At 40.7% G+C, this 20,385-nt stretch overlaps 1 protein-coding gene across 1 annotated transcript in view; it reads left to right on the top strand.

The window, feature by feature from the left end:
* Positions 1-1,529: 1,529 nt before the first annotated feature.
* LOC117483328 (proton myo-inositol cotransporter-like) overlaps positions 1,530-20,385 on the top strand; it is an 82,063-nt gene continuing 63,207 nt past the window's right edge. Inside the window, exons 1-2 of the mRNA XM_034131626.1 lie at positions 1,530-2,294; positions 12,701-12,860. Coding sequence (XP_033987517.1) covers positions 1,712-2,294; positions 12,701-12,860 — 743 coding nt within the window. The 5' untranslated portion in view covers positions 1,530-1,711. The remainder of the gene's footprint in view (positions 2,295-12,700; positions 12,861-20,385) is intronic.

Genomic DNA, 20,385 nt, shown 5'->3' with positions numbered 1-20,385 from the left:
GATGATAAATACAACTTTGAAGCTTGTAAAGGCATAATTACAAGCGGCAACTTAATGTCACAGCAGGCATAACAATAGCCGGTGTTTCTTGTGAGTGTTTGCCCGGCTGGGAAACAAACACAATACACACAAATGCGTCATAGATTATTTTGCGGTATTTGAAATCATGTACGCAGCTCGCGACGTAACTAGGAGTCTAGTGGACGGTATCAGTACTACAAGTAAACAAAAAAAAAACTTTCTTTTTATTAATTACGTTGTTTATAAATTAATCTGAGGGCCGCGAAAAGAGGAGGTGGGGGCCGCATGCGGCCCCCGGGGCGCCATTTGCCTATCCCTGATCTAGACTCTAAGAATTTGCTAATGTTCTTTTTCTTATATGATAATAAACTCACAGATACAGACCTCATCTTGTGCTTTGGGAAATTGGGATTTAAATATTCTAGATCAAATTATTAATCAAATTACAATAACTGGCTTATTCATCATTAAAAAAAAAAGTGTAATTTTTTTTCCCTTATTTCCAAGCACATTGTGTGGGTGTAGCTTAAGTCTGATGAGGTCGCTTTGACTCTGTATCAAAGCGAGGGTAAATATTTGATGGTTTCATTGTCTTACTGTATATAACAATATTTCACTAAATGTATTTTGGTTGTGGGTGGATAATAAATACATTTAGAAATGTTAGCGTAGGGCTTTCAAATACTGTGATGGGCTATTTCTAACCACCTTTTAAATATGTTATGGGACAAACGAGTAAACAATTAATCAGAAAGTTTATCCCCATATTGGCCAAAAATGAAAGTAGGTACAATTATTCTGTATATCTCCTATTCTAGCATTGATCCAAGTTTTTGATATCTTTTGTCAAACCAAGTGGCACGAATATAATTTGCACTGAAATGCCTTCTCTACTCAGTTCTTTGAGATCATAAATGTGTATGTATATAAATGTCTCAGCTGTATAGAGATGTTATTTCACAATACCTTTTGGACTTTCACTGTGTGTGACTGTATGCAGAATCGGTAATACCAGAGTAAGACCTGCAGGGGGCAGCCGTTTTCCTAATGCCAGAGTCAGCCTGCTGCACAACAGGTGAAACACAAGATGAAGCCAAGATTAAATCTGTCATCGTTAAGAATCTAGGCTATATTTATAAACACATGCTGTGATTGCATACCGTTATATATATCGATGTATAAGTATGCAATTTAGATTGTGATTGTACTCAAATACAAAAACAATGCCACTGTTTGCATTAAGCCATGCATCCTGATGATCATCTAACAAAAGTATTGCTTTGTATTTGGAGTATATAACGTCCAGGACTTAATTTAATTGCAGCAAGCTTAGCCTAATCGTCGCCATAAGCGATCCACTCCAGCATCATGCTTTCAAAACAATATTTATTTGCGTCATGCCGACGCTGGTGGTGACGATCTGCTCCACTACACTCCTCCTATCTCACCTTTCCTCCCCACTCTTCTCCAACTCTCCCATCAGGACCACGGGATGCGATGCACTGACACACACCCGGCTGGAGAACAACTTTACCCAGCAGTTATAGCCTACCTGGGAGTGGTTGTGGATAACTAACGCGGTGGTAACTCCAAACTGAGGGGGGTGGGGTGGGTTAAATTAGTTTTTCATTTCTTTTTTGCATCAAATACAACTCAGCAGCCCTGTCCTGTGCTGTGTTGTGTTTCCCATATGTCGCGAAAGCAGTCCGACCATGACTACAATCTGCGTAGTATGAGCAACCGGATGGGCGAGCGGTGGAAGAAAGTGAGCGACGGAGGGGAGCGGAGTCTCATCAAGGCTCCGTCCAGCGCCAGCCTCAGCAGCCAGGGCGCCTCCTCCGCCGCGGCTCCCCCCGCCGGTCCCCCCGCCGGTCCTCCCGCCTTGCCCCCTTCTTCCACCGGGGACCTGGAGAGGGCTGCCCGCAAGCAGTTCACGCAGGATGTCACGCCGGGTTTCGTCTACCTCCTGGCCGCGTTCTCCGCCCTGGGGGGCTTCATGTTCGGCTACGACACCGGGGTGATCTCCGGAGCCATGCTGCTGCTGAAGCGGGAGATGGAGCTGAGCGCCCTGTGGCAGGAGCTGCTCATATCGAGTACTGTGGCCGCGGCCGCCCTGTCTGCCCTGCTGGGGGGCTTCCTGAACGGGCTCTTCGGGCGCAGGGTGTGCATCCTGCTGGCCAGCTTCTTCTTCACCGTCGGGGGGATCGTGCTGAGCACCGCCCCAGGCAAGGAGGTCCTGCTGGCGGGGAGGCTGATCGTCGGAGTGGGGCTTGGTAAGACACGTGTTCGACTCTTTAATGCTTGTTTGAACATTTTCTCCCAATTTGGAAACAACTTTAAAGCAGTAATTCATACAGATACATCAGCAATGTCACTGAAATTGCTCCTAATTGGAAAGCAATGGCTTATATGCAACACTGATCCTCAAGTGATACTTTATGGATTTCTGCATTCACATTCCCCCTGCACTTGTTTTCCATCAGAAAGTTCAAAGGTCAGAATCATCTTAAGTGCACCTGAAGGTCACATGTGGTAAAGAATACAATTTCCCCCCCACATGTAATGGGTTTGGTTTGTCTTCCTGCCTCAGTCCTGATATTTGCAATTACTCACAGCTTCTAATTACCCTGCGTGGCAACTCTGCTGGCTCCGGCTGCATGCCACTCGCTGTGAGACAACTTGCTTTGCTTATTATCATCATCATTAGGAGTATTATTAGATTTAGTTGGGGACCATTAAGTGATTAGAGAAAACGAACTCTAAATGAGGAATAAGAAGCAGATATCGTCCCAGCACGAAAAGGAAACCAAGATTTACCGCAAAGCACATAGACGACTTTGAGGTTGCTGAAACTGATGTCAGAGTTACATGATCTGATTGGCCCCATGCCTTCTTCCTGCCTCATGAACACACGTTTGCACAATCCCTTTCTACTCGGCATGAATGTTTTCACTCTCTTGAATCATCTCTTCCTCTCTGCATGCTTTTACATGCAACGTGCCTTCTGATCAGAATTCAATGTACCCCAATTTATTTATAGTGGCTGCTGTTAGTCATGAGTCACATCCTCTGTGCAAAGGGCTGTTAAAACTGGTTTTGCAGGATGAGTGCCACATTGATGGCACTCGTCTGCCGCCTCCTCTGAGAGTAGTAAGCGCTCTCCTCAGTGATACGTGGAGGAATGGCAGTCCATTTTCCTTTCACAGTCAGCCACTAGGAAACAGGAGGCTTAATTCTTTAATAAACATCCCTGACCAACGTTAACAGCTCTGGGTTTAGTTCCTCTACAAACTAAATCCCTTTAATATTGATCAAGATTTGCCTTCAAATCCCTGTTGGTACAATTTCTAATTCTTCTTGTTATAAATGGCTATTTTTTGTATTCATGTTGAGTGGTTTGTACATTTATCAGGCAAGTGAAGATGATGAATCCAGTGAAAGGTGTGAATGCATCAAAGCTGGATACATGGCTTGGAAAAGCAAGAGATAGTGATTATAGTGAAATACTAGGAACATTTCAGATAATAATTGTTCAATGCATGTTGGATGCAGTGTAGTTTTTCATTTAGCTATAAATACTTTTAAAGTAGGAAGACAGGGATGTTACAGTTGGACTTTTAGGCACTTCAGTGGATTGACAGGAAGTGCTGATATGAAAAACTCAACTCGGGTGCAATGAAAAGGAAACTAAATTAAAGCTTCATGTTTAGGATGATGGATTATATAGTTAACTTTTAAACTACAAGTTAGTGAAAAATGCATCAATCACTGGCCAGAATGATGCAAATCAGAGAGTGATGAGGCTTGTGAAAATATCTTTAGATGTTTGGAAATCAGCCTTTCTTTTTACTAAGACAGCTTTAAAGCATTTGCACTGTAATTGAATTTGTTTGTGAAAGCTCTTAAATAATGTCCCCCAGGGCTCTGAAGGAGCTTTCTAAAGTCTGATATAGAATAACCTTGTGGCTGTCATCAGTCTTATCTCAGTGTGGGCTTCTAGAGAATGAATATTACAGAGGGCCTTTGTGAAAGCTGGGTCTAAGAGTTTTGAAAGACATTGCCTTTTGGGCACTATACAGATGCATTATGGGAGTCGTTAAGTCCACCTGTTGCATGTATGCATGCATTTCAATATAAGACCTTGATACCAGCATTGCTTCCAAATGTTGCCGTGTCACCACTAGCATTGCAGTGAAAAATCTCCTTGTAGTGCAACAAATATTGACTTCATAGATCATCATTGTGAAAGAGAAAACTGTAAAACTGCTGACACTTCACCTTGAGCTGCAAACAGGTCAATTAGGACTGCTTCTATGATGCTTTTTGATTAATGAAGGTGTACATATGTGTCAAACTTTCCTCTAGTCGAGAAAATAAATACAAAATCAGTGACGTCATCACAATGGAAAGTAGGAGAAACACCACTTGCCATATTTAGTCGGCAGCATAACAAGGAAGTCAACTGGGAAGCTAGAAACCTTATTTGGCCGGGCGGGCAATGCTCATTGGATTGAATCAAATCCATCCTTGTTGTCCCGTATCCATGGTTGCATTCCTTAACAAAACAAGACACATAGACAGAGAACATTACTTGATTAGTCGATCCATAAAGGTAAACACTTCATAATCAAATAATCATTTAGGTTTTTATTAAGGAATGTAATGTAACACAAACCATTAACAGTGTCATTTATTTTGAGTGATGCGAGTAATATTGTAAGTTTAATATTTATTTATGAATAGTGATGTTTTGTTAACACTGGCTTTCTGAAAACCTAGTTAATGGACAGTCATCAACCAATAGATTGTTGTATGGAAATGGTGGCTCATCAACAGCCAGTTTTAATTTGAAATACCAGCCCATTATGGCAGATAAAGGTGTTATCAACACAACAATTGTGGCAGTAATTCAATTTTAATGTTTGTGTTTGTTTAGAGCCACCAATATTGAAAGTTATGGGGGAAGGTAATGCAGATAATGAAGCAGCTACACACTTCATTTACATACACAGAATGTGATTGCTAATATGTGGAAGAAACTAATCACCCGGGTCATATCAGCTGTTATATTCTAAGTATTCCCTCCCCTCCCGTTTCCCATACAATCATCTTCATTACACCAGCATGCACTAGCCGACCAGGATAGTTAATGAAACACATTCTGGCACCACTATTAGCCTCTGGGGACGGTAATAAGGCAACATTTTTCATCGCAGGCAATTATTCTGGGCGAGCCCGTCACCTGTCCACTCACACGCGACCTGGTTAGCATTTCTGAACTGGACTCGCCAAAAAGGTCATTGGAGCCGTTTGTCAAAACAGGAAAGGCCGCCAAGCCCTGCTCCTCTGTATTTCTCCCCAGCGTCTGCTCCAGCCCGTTATTGTGATCTGACCTTTGCCGGAGCAGAGGAACTGTTGTGGGATACGACGAGCCAATGCTAGTCTGAGCACATGCTATTGAATCGGAACGTTGGAAAATGCCAAGTTTTGTTATGATTCCTTGTCAATCCTATCAAATTAAGAGGTTTTGTTGCATAAACAAGATAATTGCTGAAAAATGTTTCTATTTGAGGAGAACTATCCTCTTGGTAACTATATTAGGTGTATAAGGGGAGTTATTTTATCATTAAAGAGGACATTTTATGCTCGTTTCAGGTGCGGATTTGTACTTTGTGCCTCTACTGTGACATGTGTCCATGCTTTAATGTTCAAAAAGCTCTTTATTTTTCTCATACTGCCTGTGCTGCAGCACTTCTTTTCACCCTCTGTCTGAAACCAGAGCCCAGTCTGCTCTGATTGGTTAGTTAGCCGGCTCAATTGTGATAGGTCAACTGCTTAGGATGGCATGCCCCTTAGCCTATCACGTACAATGAATTGGAGCTCTAGCCAATATTGGCTTTCTGGTGTTGCTTTTATTAAAAAATGTTTTTTACATTCTGAAAGTCTTGGCAGTTTTTTTTAGTGACTTTAAATGCTGGTTGAGTGTGGATGAAAGACTAAAAAGCATATTAGCTGTTTAAAAAAGTAGTCCTTAAACACTATATTCTTTCAGTGCTCTCTGCGTGGCCATGGTTAGATTGAAAAGAGCCATGAAGTGTTTTTCTTAATAAGAAGCTGCTGTGATGCCTTAGTTAGTCATAATCCATTCCCTCACACAAATGCACAAACACGAGCACACACCCTCACAGTGTGTGTACAATCATGTTTTCTGAATAATTATCTAGCAGTTGCTAATGCTGATTTGTCCTGTCCTTGGAGAGACAGGAGATAAAAGGTCTGCACAGAAATAGCACAATCAATTACATTGTGATATCATTTAATTCTACCTGGAGGTTTGATAATGAATTGGTTGGTTTATATAATTAAGTCACAATTCTCATTCTAGCTAGGTGGAAACTAAGTGTAGACTTATGGAGGAGTTTGTTTATGCTCTTATTATTTTTGCAAATCCCTTCACAAAAATGTAAAGTGTTCATGAAATGGGTTGTTTTTGACTTGACATTTTGTTCCTAAATGGTTTCATAAGAACATGGAGAATTTCATATGACTAATCTCCTAAGTGAAGTTACATCATAAAAGCCTTAGAACTTGATAATTTGGCTTTGCATAAACAAACATGTATTGGCAAAATCCAATGTGCACACTTTACCAAAAAGGCACAACCTCTCCTGCTTTTAACACTGAATGTAATCACCACTCACACCACTTACCCATTTGAAAGTCAACAGAAGCTCTATCTAGGGGGAGGGGTTCTCTTTTCCCCCGCATTTACAAGGATGATCCATTAGCCTTTAATTAGCTTCCTGCATCACAACCAGCTACTTACTGTAGTACCAGAAAATGTCCTGGCTGTCTCTGCTGCGCTGCATCACAGTGATGGAGGGGTCTAGTGAAGTATCTCCCTCGCACTCTGATCAAGTGAGCCAGTCTTGAGCTTTGTTCTCGGTGCCTCGAGGCTTCATTCACAAGACCAGACAGACTCTTTCTGTGCCGTGCCGCTGTAAGCCTGACCAGACGATGACTCTACGTGTGTGTTTGTGTGGAGAAGGGAGTGCTGGGAGCTGTCCCTGGTGCTGAAAGGAGAGCTCATTAACCAGAAAGGGAACACACTGCAAATGTGTTTGTTAGGGAAGAAGCCCAGGCTTTGGTTGAGATAATATTGTTTGTTCTGAGTTACTGCAGAGAACTTTAGAGGAATATGAATATTTGAGATGGCTTCACTTGTTATAGAATAATGTCACTTGACTCTAGTTATGTCCTCCTGATATATTATACAATTGTACTGATATGAGCAGCTCAAATACTCTACTTCCTATTTCTAAGCTCTCACTATGCAGGTCTTAATGCATCCAGGCATGCATATTTTATCCCTAATAAAGCTACATCGTAAACAACAAGTATGTGTGGAAATTGGCAAGAGGAAAAGCTAATTAACATTTTAGTTTTCAGCTGTTAGTAGCCACTGAAATGTAGGTTCATTTAGTTTTTATAGTGAGTTTAAGCTCTATTCAGTAGAAACTTATGGGGCGAAGGTCAATTATAAAGGCTTCATAATAGGTTACAAGACTATATTTTGTGTAAAAAACTTGAATAATTACAGTTGTGTACCGATGTTTTCACAACAATCAGTATGCAGAGGCCAGTCACATAGTGTACAGCAGGGCTATTCAATTAGTTTGGAATGGGGGCCGGTTGATGAAAATGATCCAAAGCAAGGGGCCGGGAAAAAGATGGCTTGAAATATGAGCAATCATATTTAAGAGCTTCAGATACAGTAAATACTACAACAGCATAGTGGAGTGCATATATTGTGTTTAATTCAATCAAACAACATAGCCCCAAGGCCTTTATAGATCTAAATGGCAAGTTCAGAACTCAGTAGGCCTACATGTTTCATTTGATTTCATTTAGGTGAAATGATCTAATTCACGCAGAGATGCAATCAATGACAGGAGTTGTCACTACAGTATAGTAGGTGGGTTCGAAACCCGAGCCCGTCGAAGTTTTCAGGCATTGTCTACCCCTCTATCTCTCAATGTAACACCCTCTCTGGAATAAAGGCAGTTTGGCCAAAAAATTGATTACTTTTTAACATTATACTCAAAGGGCCAGTAAATATCACCCCGGGGCCGGATTTGGCCCGCGGGCCGCCAATTGAATAGCCCTGGTGTACAGTATGTTGAAATACATTGGATTTTTTGTTTTCTTTTTATTATGGTGTATATATTATATTTTTTCACTGGGTTTGGTTTCAACAACTACATTTCTGGTTTTGTGACATACCAAATTTGACCTAATAACAAAAAAGTGTCCCCTATTGTTCGATTTAAAGCATGATACCAGTTCAAAAGAAGGGGAAAATAATGGAATCTTCCATTATGCAACATCAAAGAAACAAAGAAGACATCAACTACAAGTCAAATTATAGCATAAGCAGCTTAGAAACAATTACATTCTGCATTTTCAAAGCCAGTGCAAGATAAAAGAGTGTGAAGCTTGGCTTACGGTCGAAAACACTTAATTTCGGTGGGTCAATCAATAAACTAGAGCAAAAGTGTGGAGTATTTGACCTTTTTACTGGCCTGTAATGGTATTAGCTCTAATGGGCCCTAACATATTTTCCCTGTGACCACCTGCAGAAGGATGTGTAATGGAAAAGATCCATTTCTCAGTCAATACAACAACATCAGCTGTAGTATCTCACTCACGGCATATGGGCTGTGTGGCAGACAAGCTGGTGACACATATGGCTGAGCAATATAAAACAAGGGAACATGGAGGGAAACTAAAGAGGTCTGACAGTATGAGGTGAATACAGATAGAGGCATTACAGCGGATGAGGACTTTAGGACTTGTTTGTGTTAAGTGTCTCTGTGTGTGCATCTGCATAATGTCATCATACGTGTTGTGACTCCAGTTGTGAGGCCACTGCGCCGTGTCCATACAAATCTAGTACATTCAAGTGCATTTATTACTAAAATTAGTCGTTTTTTAAGTCCAACATCTAGAGTAAGGGAGATTGGGTATTTCCTGTGTTTGTCTTTTAGCAGGATCTCTCAGAAGCTTATGAATGGATTTCCATCAAAGTGGCTTGGAGCCAAAGAGCAGTTGATTTGATTTCAGTGGTGATCTGGATCTCGTATTTCCGCTCTCAGATCATTATCGTGTTTTTTTTTGGCATAACTAAGATAAAGACTAGACTCCAAATCCTTTGGGTCTGTTGCACGGTCAATGAAATCAATTTGGAGACGCAAGAGACGAGTGATATATGTTGTAAGAGCAGGGTGGAGAGGTGAAATGTGGTAAGCTAAGCTTTCAACCATTACTTTGAACTTTCTTCAGAGGATACTGTGGGTTAAGAAGTGTCTTTCTTTTGATGTTGTGCACAAAAAACACGACTGTGATATAAAAAAAAAGAAGAAGAAGAAATCCTCCTTGCTCCCAGTTATTGATTTCCTTTCCCAGAGATGCCACAGTGTGGTGCCCGCTTGGAAACTGGTTTCCCAGCAAGTGGTTGCCATAGCAACAGGTAGCCACGTAGTCATGGTGGCCGTCGTAGGCAGGGTGGTGGCAGTAAGGGAGAGGGAGGGTAAGGGAGGGAGAGGTGAGGATGGGGGGTTGTATAGAAAGCAGTGTCAGACTATTAATAGATCTTATTGGGAGCCAGCAGCTGCAGAAAGCAGCGGTCTCATGGCACCTTGTCAGATGCATCTTACATACACACACCATTTGTTCTGTGTGTGTGCATGCGTGCGTGTGTGAACAAAATTGATATTTTCCAGATGTGAGTAGTGCAGTCAATAACTGAGATGGAATGTAGTATTTGTTTGTGTCTCCTGGGTTCACAACACTTCGACATGGCGTCAATTGTTGTTGTTGTTGTTGTTGTTGTTGTTGTTGTTGCTAATGTCAGGGTTATAATGTCTAGCTATTAACCCATCTTATTACACAATGTTACTTAGTGTAGCTTTTTGCTGAACGTTGTTGGAGTTTATGCCTGTAAACTAAACAGCAATTCATGTTTACTTCATCCGTGGTGATTTCCTGTCTTTTTCATCTTGCAACATAATGGGAACAGTCTTCATTTCTCTGGTTTATGATCAAAAACCAGAGAAATCTAATGAGCATCTGCTGTTTGTCTGTTTTTGTTGCAAATTAGCCAATGTTAGCATGCTAGCACACTGACCTTAAAACATACTGTTTACCTGGGGGACTTCCAGTAGTAAGTCAGGGTTGCCAACTCTCACGCATCTGGCGTGTGACACACGCTTTCACTCTCAATCTCACGCTCTCACGCTGCCCAAACTATTCTCACGGCAAAAACAAGAATACCGAAGACTAGAAACGGTTTTGAAAACTTTTGTCACGTAGTGATCGTCTTCTCAATAGAACATCTTTGATAATGTCTTCTGGCCAATCAGAATCACGATAACGGCGTGGTGTTGTTGCAGGAAGTCCCGACGGAGAATACTTTTGCTGTAGTACATCTGGCTACATCGATACAACATTACGTGTTGATAGAAATCAACACGTAATGAAATAAGACCCCACGGTTTGATGATTGATAGGTGTGTGGGCTGTCTTTCATTTTGACACACAGAACAATGGGGGCTATCCACCCTTATCCACAATGTAAAGTAATTCACACAGCCTCTTCCCTCTTCTCTCTGTGAGGAGCAGCAGGTTCAGCTTTCAGAACAAAGTAACACAAAACAAAAATGGCATTCATTTATTTTAAATATGTCGTGTAGTAATAGATTTATTTATTTTTCTTCTCAAGAGAGTACCAGAATGTGTATTTTATGTTAGTATTTTAAAAAATCTCCTGGGGGAGAATCCCCCCAGACCCCTCTGCAGGGGTTGGGTTTTCAGCATGTCAACTCTTTCACCTGTGGGGAAATTGCAGGATTGGCTCCAGGTCGCCCTTTTTATTTACTACAAGACAAATGTGCCTTTTTATTTCATACAGTTAAATTTGGATTGAAACAGGGAAATAATCTAAACCTCACGCGTGGCGTTTCACTGTCGGGGGGAGCGTGTATGTAATTACATTGCAAATACTGACTTGAGCCCCACCACTGTATGGGTTAGCCCTACCATAGATTACCCAACAAAAATACTCTGGAGCGCATGCGCAGATCTAAGATCCAGTAGAAATGATAAAGAAGTAAAAGTCTGCTGCTTATTGTTCTACTAGGCCAAAATAGAGTCAAAGAGTATATGAGAGTGAGAGTGTGTTAATTAATATATTTGGCAGTTTGGAGTAAGTCTGTAGATTTGTTTGTGTGTGTGTTTCATGTATGCCTCTCACGATAATTAATTTAGTTGGATACATTTTCCCGGAAATGATTGCGATAAACGATAATATTGTCGGCACCGTTGTATGACCATTTTAGACCACTGACATAATGATAATATATAATAATAATTCAAGTACATCCTTTCAAACTGCTAGTCACATCCTCATGTAAATGGCAATTTATCGAGGTCAGAAAAGTTATCGAGTTCATTTTTATTTATCGTACGATAAGTCAATTAATTGCTTATCGCGACAGGCACACAATAAAACAGTGGAAACAAACATGTTTGACTTTCATTAGTGAATGAAACTGTGTGCCCTTTATAGTCTGTGTCCATTATTGTGTATTTGTATATATTGTATATATATCCTATATATATGCTAAGGTCCCGCTGCTGACACGATAGCAGTCATTTCGTGCGCATATGTGTAATTAAACCGAATTAAACCCATGATATCAAAATCTCACTCCAGCCAGGTACCCAAAGTTGGCAACCCTGAGTAAGTAATGGTTGCAAATTAGATATGTCAGACATTTTTGAAGATAAAATGCTACAGCAAATGACCTTCATATATTAAGATAATATTAGTACCGTGCGAATCTGCATTTGGGTGTTTTAGGGTAGTTTTTCGGTTGATATGGCGACACCCTAATTAATGGCGGTTAGTGGTAACAGCAACTGCGGAGTAATATTAGACATGTGGGGACTGCAAAACAAACTTTTGTCCTTTTTAATAAAGAAGTCTTTGTTCAAAGTGCAATTAACAAAAGTAAGAGTAGTTGTTTACCTCGCTGAGGAGATGGAGCAGCTCCTCGTCTGACACCTGCTTCTTTCTCCATTACTCCCCGCAATATTTCAAACTGTTTCAGAAAAAAAAAAGGCCGGAAACGACCAATGATTTGTTTTGTAGAGTAGACGGAGTTTGGATTGCAAACAAGCTCCCTGACAAACACAATGCATTTCCTGTTAGGATTTCATAATAAAAGTCAACTCGTGTTACGTAAGGTTAAAACTTTTATTGTGAAGCTAAAGCGGAAGTTGACCTTTGGTTTTCATTATTTAGCAGTAGCACACAGTATTTTTTGGGGGAATGTAGCCACTTTTATATAAAAATAGCACTTATTTCACAGATTTTCGTCATCATTTAGCTTATAAAAGGGCCTCAACGTGTTCATTTATGGTAAGTTGTAAACAATTTTCATAACACCAAGACCTTTTTCATCAGTTAGCCTGTATTTCCATTGAAAACAAAAGCATACATGTGCTGTACAGGGTACAATCTGTGACTCAGCTTGCTTAGCAGAACCATAGACTGTATATCTAAAGAGCATGACCTTCTGCTAAACGTCACTTATCTTCTCTCCCCCCTGCTGTGTAGGTATTGCCTCTATGACAGTGCCAGTGTACATCGCTGAGGCCTCTCCGCCCCACCTCAGGGGTCAGCTGGTGACGGTTAACACCCTCTTCATCACCGCTGGACAGTTCACCGCCAGCCTCGTCGACGGTGCCTTCAGCTACCTGCAGCGTGATGGCTGGAGGTGAGACACAGTGACACACATAAGTTATCATTTGAGTGCTGTCTGCATAAATACAATTTAGGTAGTTTTCAAAGAAATTCCCATTTCCATTTACGATTGTCCGTCATACAGTCAGATATGATAATCTCTTCTTGGGGGTTTTATCTTATCAAATGCCAGAAAATGTCTGAAACATTCTAAATGTCAACACATGCACAGGTCAGCCCCTAACATTTGCTGAGAGCAGCTGTGCTGTATGTTTGAAAGATACAGTATTCTTCATCTTCATCTGTACTTCTTTTATCTGTTACCTTCTTGGCTATTTTCTGCTTCTGTGTGCATCTTTCCCTGCTGTCATACTGAATGAAGGTTTACTAGCGTTCAAGGAACTTTAAGCTGTGCGATACTTTAGATAAGAAATTAAGAGTAGTCCTTTGTACAAGAATTTGCTGGAGATGACGGAAAACATTTAAAAAAACCTAGATTGCTGTGATTAAAATGATAACGGATTTTCAGAAAGACTTATTGAGTATGAGTGTTGTCTGATTGACGTCATTGCTTGCACAGCAGAATATGCGTCAGGGTGTATAAATCCGTAAAAGTATATTGTTGTTTTGCGCCACGCTCCTGCTTCTCCACTGGTACTTTAAGGGATAAAGCTCCCTGAAATGTGATCATTATCGCAGTCTTTTTCTCCTTCCGTTCCCTTTTCATTCTTTGACAGCACCGCATAATGTTGGGTATTTGTAAAAAGGCTGTTTGACAGAATGCATTGAACCCTGCTTGTGTGCATGAGCGGATACAGAGAGGCAATTTTCGTCTTTAGGGATGGGTATCGTTACGTTTTTATCAGTACTTCTCCTCGTACCGATCCTGCTTATCGATCCGGTACTTTAACGGTATTTTTATCGGTCCTTTTTGTTATTTTTAAGGGGAAAAACTAAACAAATTGGAAACAACAATTAACATTGCTTTATTTTATGTAAAATAAATAAAATATATATTTTTTTGGAACAAATCATGATAGACTAATGTGATGATGGAAATGCAAAACGAATAAAATCAAGGACTGTACTTAAGTACCATTTACAGAGACGTGTACTTTAGTTAAGTATTTTAATGTTTTTATACTGTGTACTTCTGCTCCACTACAATTCAGAGGTAAATCGTGTACTTTTACTGCAACACATTTAATAATACCTTTAGTTACTTTATAGATTGGGATTAATAATGTGAAATATAATCAGCACTTCAATAAGACTTAAGTTACACGTAGAATACATTCAAACTAATTGCACCTTTACCAGCTTTGATAACACTTTAATGTATTAATAATCATAATCAAAACATATAATATATATTATTCTGAAATGGGCACATTTGCATAATGAGTGCTTTTACTTTTGGTACTTTAAGTATATTTTGATGCTAATACTTTTGTATTGTATACTTTATTGTAATTGGGGCAAGAGAGCTGCGAGTTAAGGCATTCGAAAACTCTGCATTTCTCCGTCTATATGATGCCTAAGCCAAGTGCAACAAAACGTAAATATTCAAACTAAGAACAACAAGAACAGTGGTGACATATTGACTTATATCATTGTAATTGCTGGTGCATAAGTAAAACTCATAAGTGCGGTTTTTTTGTTTGTTTATTTGCCAAGATATAAGCAAAACAGGTGGACGTTCAGTTTGCGACGGAAGATATGTAGAGTCTCCACTGTCCTGATATCAGTGGGAAGCTTGTTCCACCATTTGGGATCCTGGATAGCAAAAAAGGCGTATCTTTGTTGAGGTGTTGGATGGCATTTACAGGTAGACCAGCAAGGAGGGAGTTACGTCAAGGCCTGAGATGAGAAGAGCCTGGACCATAGATCTATACAAAGATCCGATGGTTGTGTGTGTGTGTGTGTGTGTGTGTGTGTGTGTGTGTGTGTGTGTGTGTGTGTGTGTGTGTGTGTGTGTGTGTGTGTGTGTGTGTGTGTGTGTGTGTGTGTGTGTGTGTGTGTGTGTGTGTGTGTGTGTGTGTTTGTCAAAGGTCTGACAGGATTTTGGCTTCTTAGTGCAGTTATGTAGAATGTATGAAAAGAAAAAAATGTATCCTGTAAGTCATTATTAGTGCGAATGCTGTTTACAGCATTCCACTATAGTTCTTCAAATCTTTATTCTTCCCCTTATTAGTGCGAATGCTGTTTACAGCATTCCACTATAGTTCTTCAAATCTTTATTCTTCCCCTTATTAGTGCGAATGCTGTGCCACAGCATTCCACTATAGTACTTCAAATCTTTATTCTTTCCGCTTAAAATTATTATTATTATTTCAGCCAATACTTTGGCTCTCCATAACTTCAGCTTACTTTCAGCTACAGAAACCATTCAAATATCAAACTATTCAGCCTGTTCAGGAATCGATGGGAAACCTTCAACCTTTTAAAAATATTTTATACTTTTTTAAATATTCAGCTTTTTAAACTCTTTTTTTTAACATTGAAGTCAATGGGAGATGCCTTCAAATCCTCTTTTCCTACACTTTGCGCCAAATGCTACTCCTTCCACATACTTTCAGCTAGACACTTCATTCCAACTTTCAAATTATCACAACACCTTCAGCTATTCAAACTTGACTTTTATTTTTGATATCTTTTACACTTTTTGAGATATTTAACTTAGTTTGGAGCTTGGTAGAGAGGCCTTTTTCAGATTTTAACATTAGTGTGGATGGAGCAGCTCGTTAAGTCTAGAGTGCTTTGATCTCAAAACAGAGTGCAGCAGTGCTCCCCAAAAAATGTTTTAAACTTGCCATAATTCCCAAACCCTACACTCCTCAGACATATTTCTTCATGAAAAACGTAGGAAAACCTCTCCTAGGTTGGAAAATGAAAAAAAATTAAGAAGAAATATTAAACAAAATGCCTCTTGAGGGCATGAAGAGACAAAAAGTCCACCTAGCTCCCAATTGATTCCCATGTTAAATCTTTCCGGAACTTTCTTCAGAACAGAGAGAAGTACACTTTAGACAAACTGCTCCCATCTCCACATTTTACACACAAAACCAAAAAAACAAACATATATCAGTTCATTGGGGTTCCCTGATACTCACGATCTGGTCATTTTTTGATAGGAGCCGAAGTTTTGGAACAGGTGGCAAAATTGTCAGATATAATTCTCAATGCATTCTTAATGGGACTCAGTGCTGCAGTTGGAAAATTGTCATAAGTCGTCACCATGGTAACCTTTCATCTCTGGGTTTACACACACAGGTGTTTGTAAACATTCATTCACTACTACTTACATTTAATATCTTTATTTCTCTCACAGACACAGACTCTCTCTCTCAGTCTCAGTCTCAGTCTGTCTCACTCTCTCTCTCTCTCTCTCTCTCTCTCTCTCTCTCTCTCTCTCTCTCTCTCTGCAAAATTGTCAGATATACTCCTCAATGCATTCTTATGGGACTCAGTGCTGCAGTTGGTTGTCTTTGATCTCTGGACACACACACAGGTGTTATGATTGGGTGTTATGAGTAGGTGCTCAGGAACAGAAACAACACTGACAGACTGGACTTTAACAGACTGTCTCAGCCTATTCTTTTCTGTCTGATGGAGACTTCATACTACTTACATCTGATATTTAACTCCTTCAGCCTAATTTCAGCTGCAGAAACCTTTCAACTATTAACTTATTCAGCTATTTCAGGACAATGTTGTGGTTTACTCTGCAATGCATTTGAGCTGTAACAATTTTTATTCAAATCATTTCACTTTTCTGCATTTCTCCGCTAAGTTCAGCAACACACATACTTGGTTTTTGTAGCTACAAGCAGCATCTAATCAGAGCAGACATGCCCACAGACAGACAGAGACACAGGCCCCGGCCCCACGGGAACGAAAACGGGTTGTATCCGCATATTTCTCTTGCGTATAGCCCTTTTTGCCACACGAGGCCGTAACGAAACGATAGAAACGGACCCCGCAAACGACAACGGGTCCAAAGGTGGATAGATCTGGGAACGGAGCGCTCTGGGGGGGTCCAACGGCTCCGTGTGATCGCCTCTATACGATCATTTTGTGATAATGATGACGCAATAGCCCTGCCTCCCCCCACCTCGGCTGCTCACCCCCGCAAAAGTACACTGCACACTGAATTCAGATTATTTATCTTTATCTCGATATGGACATAAACGCGAGTGAAGTCTAATCTGACAGGACGGAGACACGCAGCTCCTCCCGCTGTGATGCAGCGGGAGCAAAACACATACTTCAAGTCAGATCATCACCCTTAGCTATTTTAATTACCTCTCAAACTAAACTAGTTATAAATATGTTTATTTTTACTGTAGAGTCATCATTACTGGATCAGCTGCTGCATGAGACAGACACTGACACTGTCAGAATAGAGGAAAAAGAGAGGCTCCGTATATTATATCATTATATAGAGTCGTTATTCATTTGTTTTAAAGCTCAATAAATAACAAAGAAGACCTTTGACCGGCACTTTTATAATTTTGTCCGGAAGATTTAAACTTTAACACACGTTGACCGGCGAAAAACTCTGCCCGGTTCCCTCGGCCCCCACCGCGGAGAATAAACAGAAGTGCAGCCATGACAACCATTCTTCTTCGCTGCTTTTGTGGAGGAAGTTGCTGCTTTTGTGGAGGAAGTTACAGTGCCACGTACAGGCTCGGCATATGTACTGCAGCTTTTCCAGCGGTTGGATCTAAATGGAGCTGTCTCGTGTGGGCAGACACTATCCGGTGTATATTGGGTGTGGACGGAAGCTTTTTGGCGATTGCATTTGCGTTAATCCTATGCGTTCCCGTGGGGCCGGGGCCACAGACAGACAGACAGACAGACAGACGTAAACAGGTATTTTGATAATGTCGTCACCATGGTAACCTTTGATCTCTGGGCTTACACACACAGGTGTTTGTAAACATTCCTTCACTACTACTTACATGTAATATCTTTATTTAACTCCTTCAGCCTAATTCCAGCTGCAGGAACCATTCAAATATCAAACTTTTCAGCACATGATGGGAAACTTTCAACTTTTTCAAAATATGTTATACTTTTTAAAATATTCAGCTTTTTAAAGTCTTTTTTTTAACATGGAAGTCATTGCAATGCATTTGAGCTGTAACAATTTGATTCAAATCATTTATCTTTTCTGCATTTCTCTGCTAAGTTCAGCAACACACTGACTTGGTCTCTGTAGCTAAAAGCGGCTACCATTCAGCTTATAACATATTCAGCTTTTTCTGCATTTTCAGCTCAATTCAGCCACAAATGTTCACAGTTTACAGCATTCGCACGCATTTTCTGCAGGAAATGCATTTTCTAGTATTATTATTTCACCAATACTTTGGCTCTCCATAACTTCAGCTTACTTTCAGCTACAGAAACCATTCAAATATCAAACTATTCAGCCTGTTCAGGAATCGATGGGAAACCTTCAACTTTTTAAAAATATTTTATACTTTTTGAAATATTCAGCTTTTTAAACTCTTTTTTTTAACATTGAAGTCAATGGGAGATGCCTTCAAATCCTCTTTTCCTACACTTTGCGCCAAATGCTACTCCTTCCACATACTTTCAGCTAGACACTTCATTCCAACTTTCAAATGATCACAACACCTTCAGCTATTCAAAATTGACTTTTATTTGATATCTTTTACACTTTTTGAGATAATTAACTTTGGAGCTTGGTAAAGAGCCTTTCTTCAGATTTTAACATTAGTGTGGATGGAGCAGCTCGTTAAGTCTAGAGTGCTTTGATCTCAAAACAGAGTGGAGGGGTGCTTCAAATTCTCCCCCAAAAATGTTTTAAACTTGCCATAATTCCCAAACCCTACACTCCTCAGACATATTTTTTCATGAAAAACGTAGGAAAACCTCTCCTAGGTTGGAAAATGAAAAAAAATTAAGAAGAAATATTAAACAAAATGCCTCTTGAGGGCATGAAGAGACAACAAGTCCAGCTAGCTCCCAATTGATTCCCATGTTAAATCTTTCCGGAACTTTCTTCAGAACAGAGAGAAGTACACTTTAGACAAACTGCTCCCATCTCCACATTTTACACACAAAACCAAAAACAACAACATATATCAGTTCATTGGGGTTCCCTGATGCTCACGGTCTGGTATTTTTTTATAGGAGCCATAGTTTTTGAACAGGTGGCAAAATTGTCAGATATAATCCTCAATGCATTCTTAATGGGACTCAGTGCTGCAGTTGGAAAATCGTCATAAGTCGTCACCATGGTAACCTTTGATCTCTGGGTTTACACACACAGGTGTTTGTAAACATTCATCACTACCACTACCACTACCACTACCTCTCTCTCTCTCTACTTCTCTCTCTATACCTCTCTACCTCTCTACCTCTCTCTCTCTCTGACAGACACACACTCTCTTTCTCTCTCTCTGACAGACTGTTACGTTCCCTCCAAAATCTAGGGGTACGAAGGGGAGTAACAAAACACAGAACGACCAGCACGAGAAAAAAGAGAGGAAACTGATCTCTTTTTTCACATATGAGATTTAATCCAACAATAATAGACAACCAGGTCCCACACAGAGACCCAAGACGACGTGCTGCACCCATGCAGCCAGAGGAGAAAGGGAGACCGACTGCAGCCTTCCTCAGGTCCTATATGGAGGACCTGATTGGGGATTTGGAGCACCTGGGAGAGAGGCTGCACCTGGGGACAATCAGGCTGCACCTGGGGAATCAGAGGGAGAGAGAGAAAGACACACACAAACACTACGGCACGTAACACCCCCCCCCCATAAAACCAAACAAGTGTTTGGCCACAGTTACCAAAAACACTCAGACTATTGGACATGATCGTGACCCATCGTAATCGTAATCTCACCCACAGTACAGTACATCGGCCACCACATTATCTGCTCCCCTCTTGTGCTTGATGACGATATTGTAGTCTGGGTGCTGGTCTTTTGACTTTTCCGTAGACTGCTTGGAAGCTGCCACCTGCTGCTTCCAAGCTACACACCCTGCCACTAGATGACCAGGATCAAGACAAAAGAAACATAATCTCTTGGGACCTCGAGTTCTGGTCAAAACACCACCTGCAAACACCTCCGGATGAGTCTGAGCTAGGTCACCACCTGCAGCACCAGGGATTGAAACGTCTACAACCTCAGCAGTAGGATACACTTTACCCCCGGCTATATCGTTACCCATTATGAAATCCACTCCGTCGACAGGAAACTTGGGCAGCACAGCAACTGGAAAGAAACCAGTAGCCAGTTTAGACTGTACCTGGATCTTGTGAAGAGGTGCAGGCACACAACCCATCTCAATACCTCTTACCACCGCACTTGCATCATAGGCAGACTCAGCACTCAAGGGCAGAACACTGGCAAGAATGAACGACTGTGAGCCACCACTGTCTCGTAACACCGTGACCTGCCGCTGGTCCTCCACCTTTCCTGACAGAGAGACAAAAGCAGTAGAGATGAACGGTTTCAAACACTCATCAGGCCCTTTGTTAACAGTGGCCCGTCCACTATGACACACTGCTGTAACCA

This window comes from Trematomus bernacchii, unplaced genomic scaffold (genome assembly GCF_902827165.1).
Source record: "Trematomus bernacchii unplaced genomic scaffold, fTreBer1.1, whole genome shotgun sequence".
Lineage (NCBI taxonomy): Eukaryota > Metazoa > Chordata > Actinopteri > Perciformes > Nototheniidae > Trematomus > Trematomus bernacchii.
Note: the sequence above shows the minus strand (reverse complement) of the source record. Positions and strands in the feature narration are given on the sequence as shown.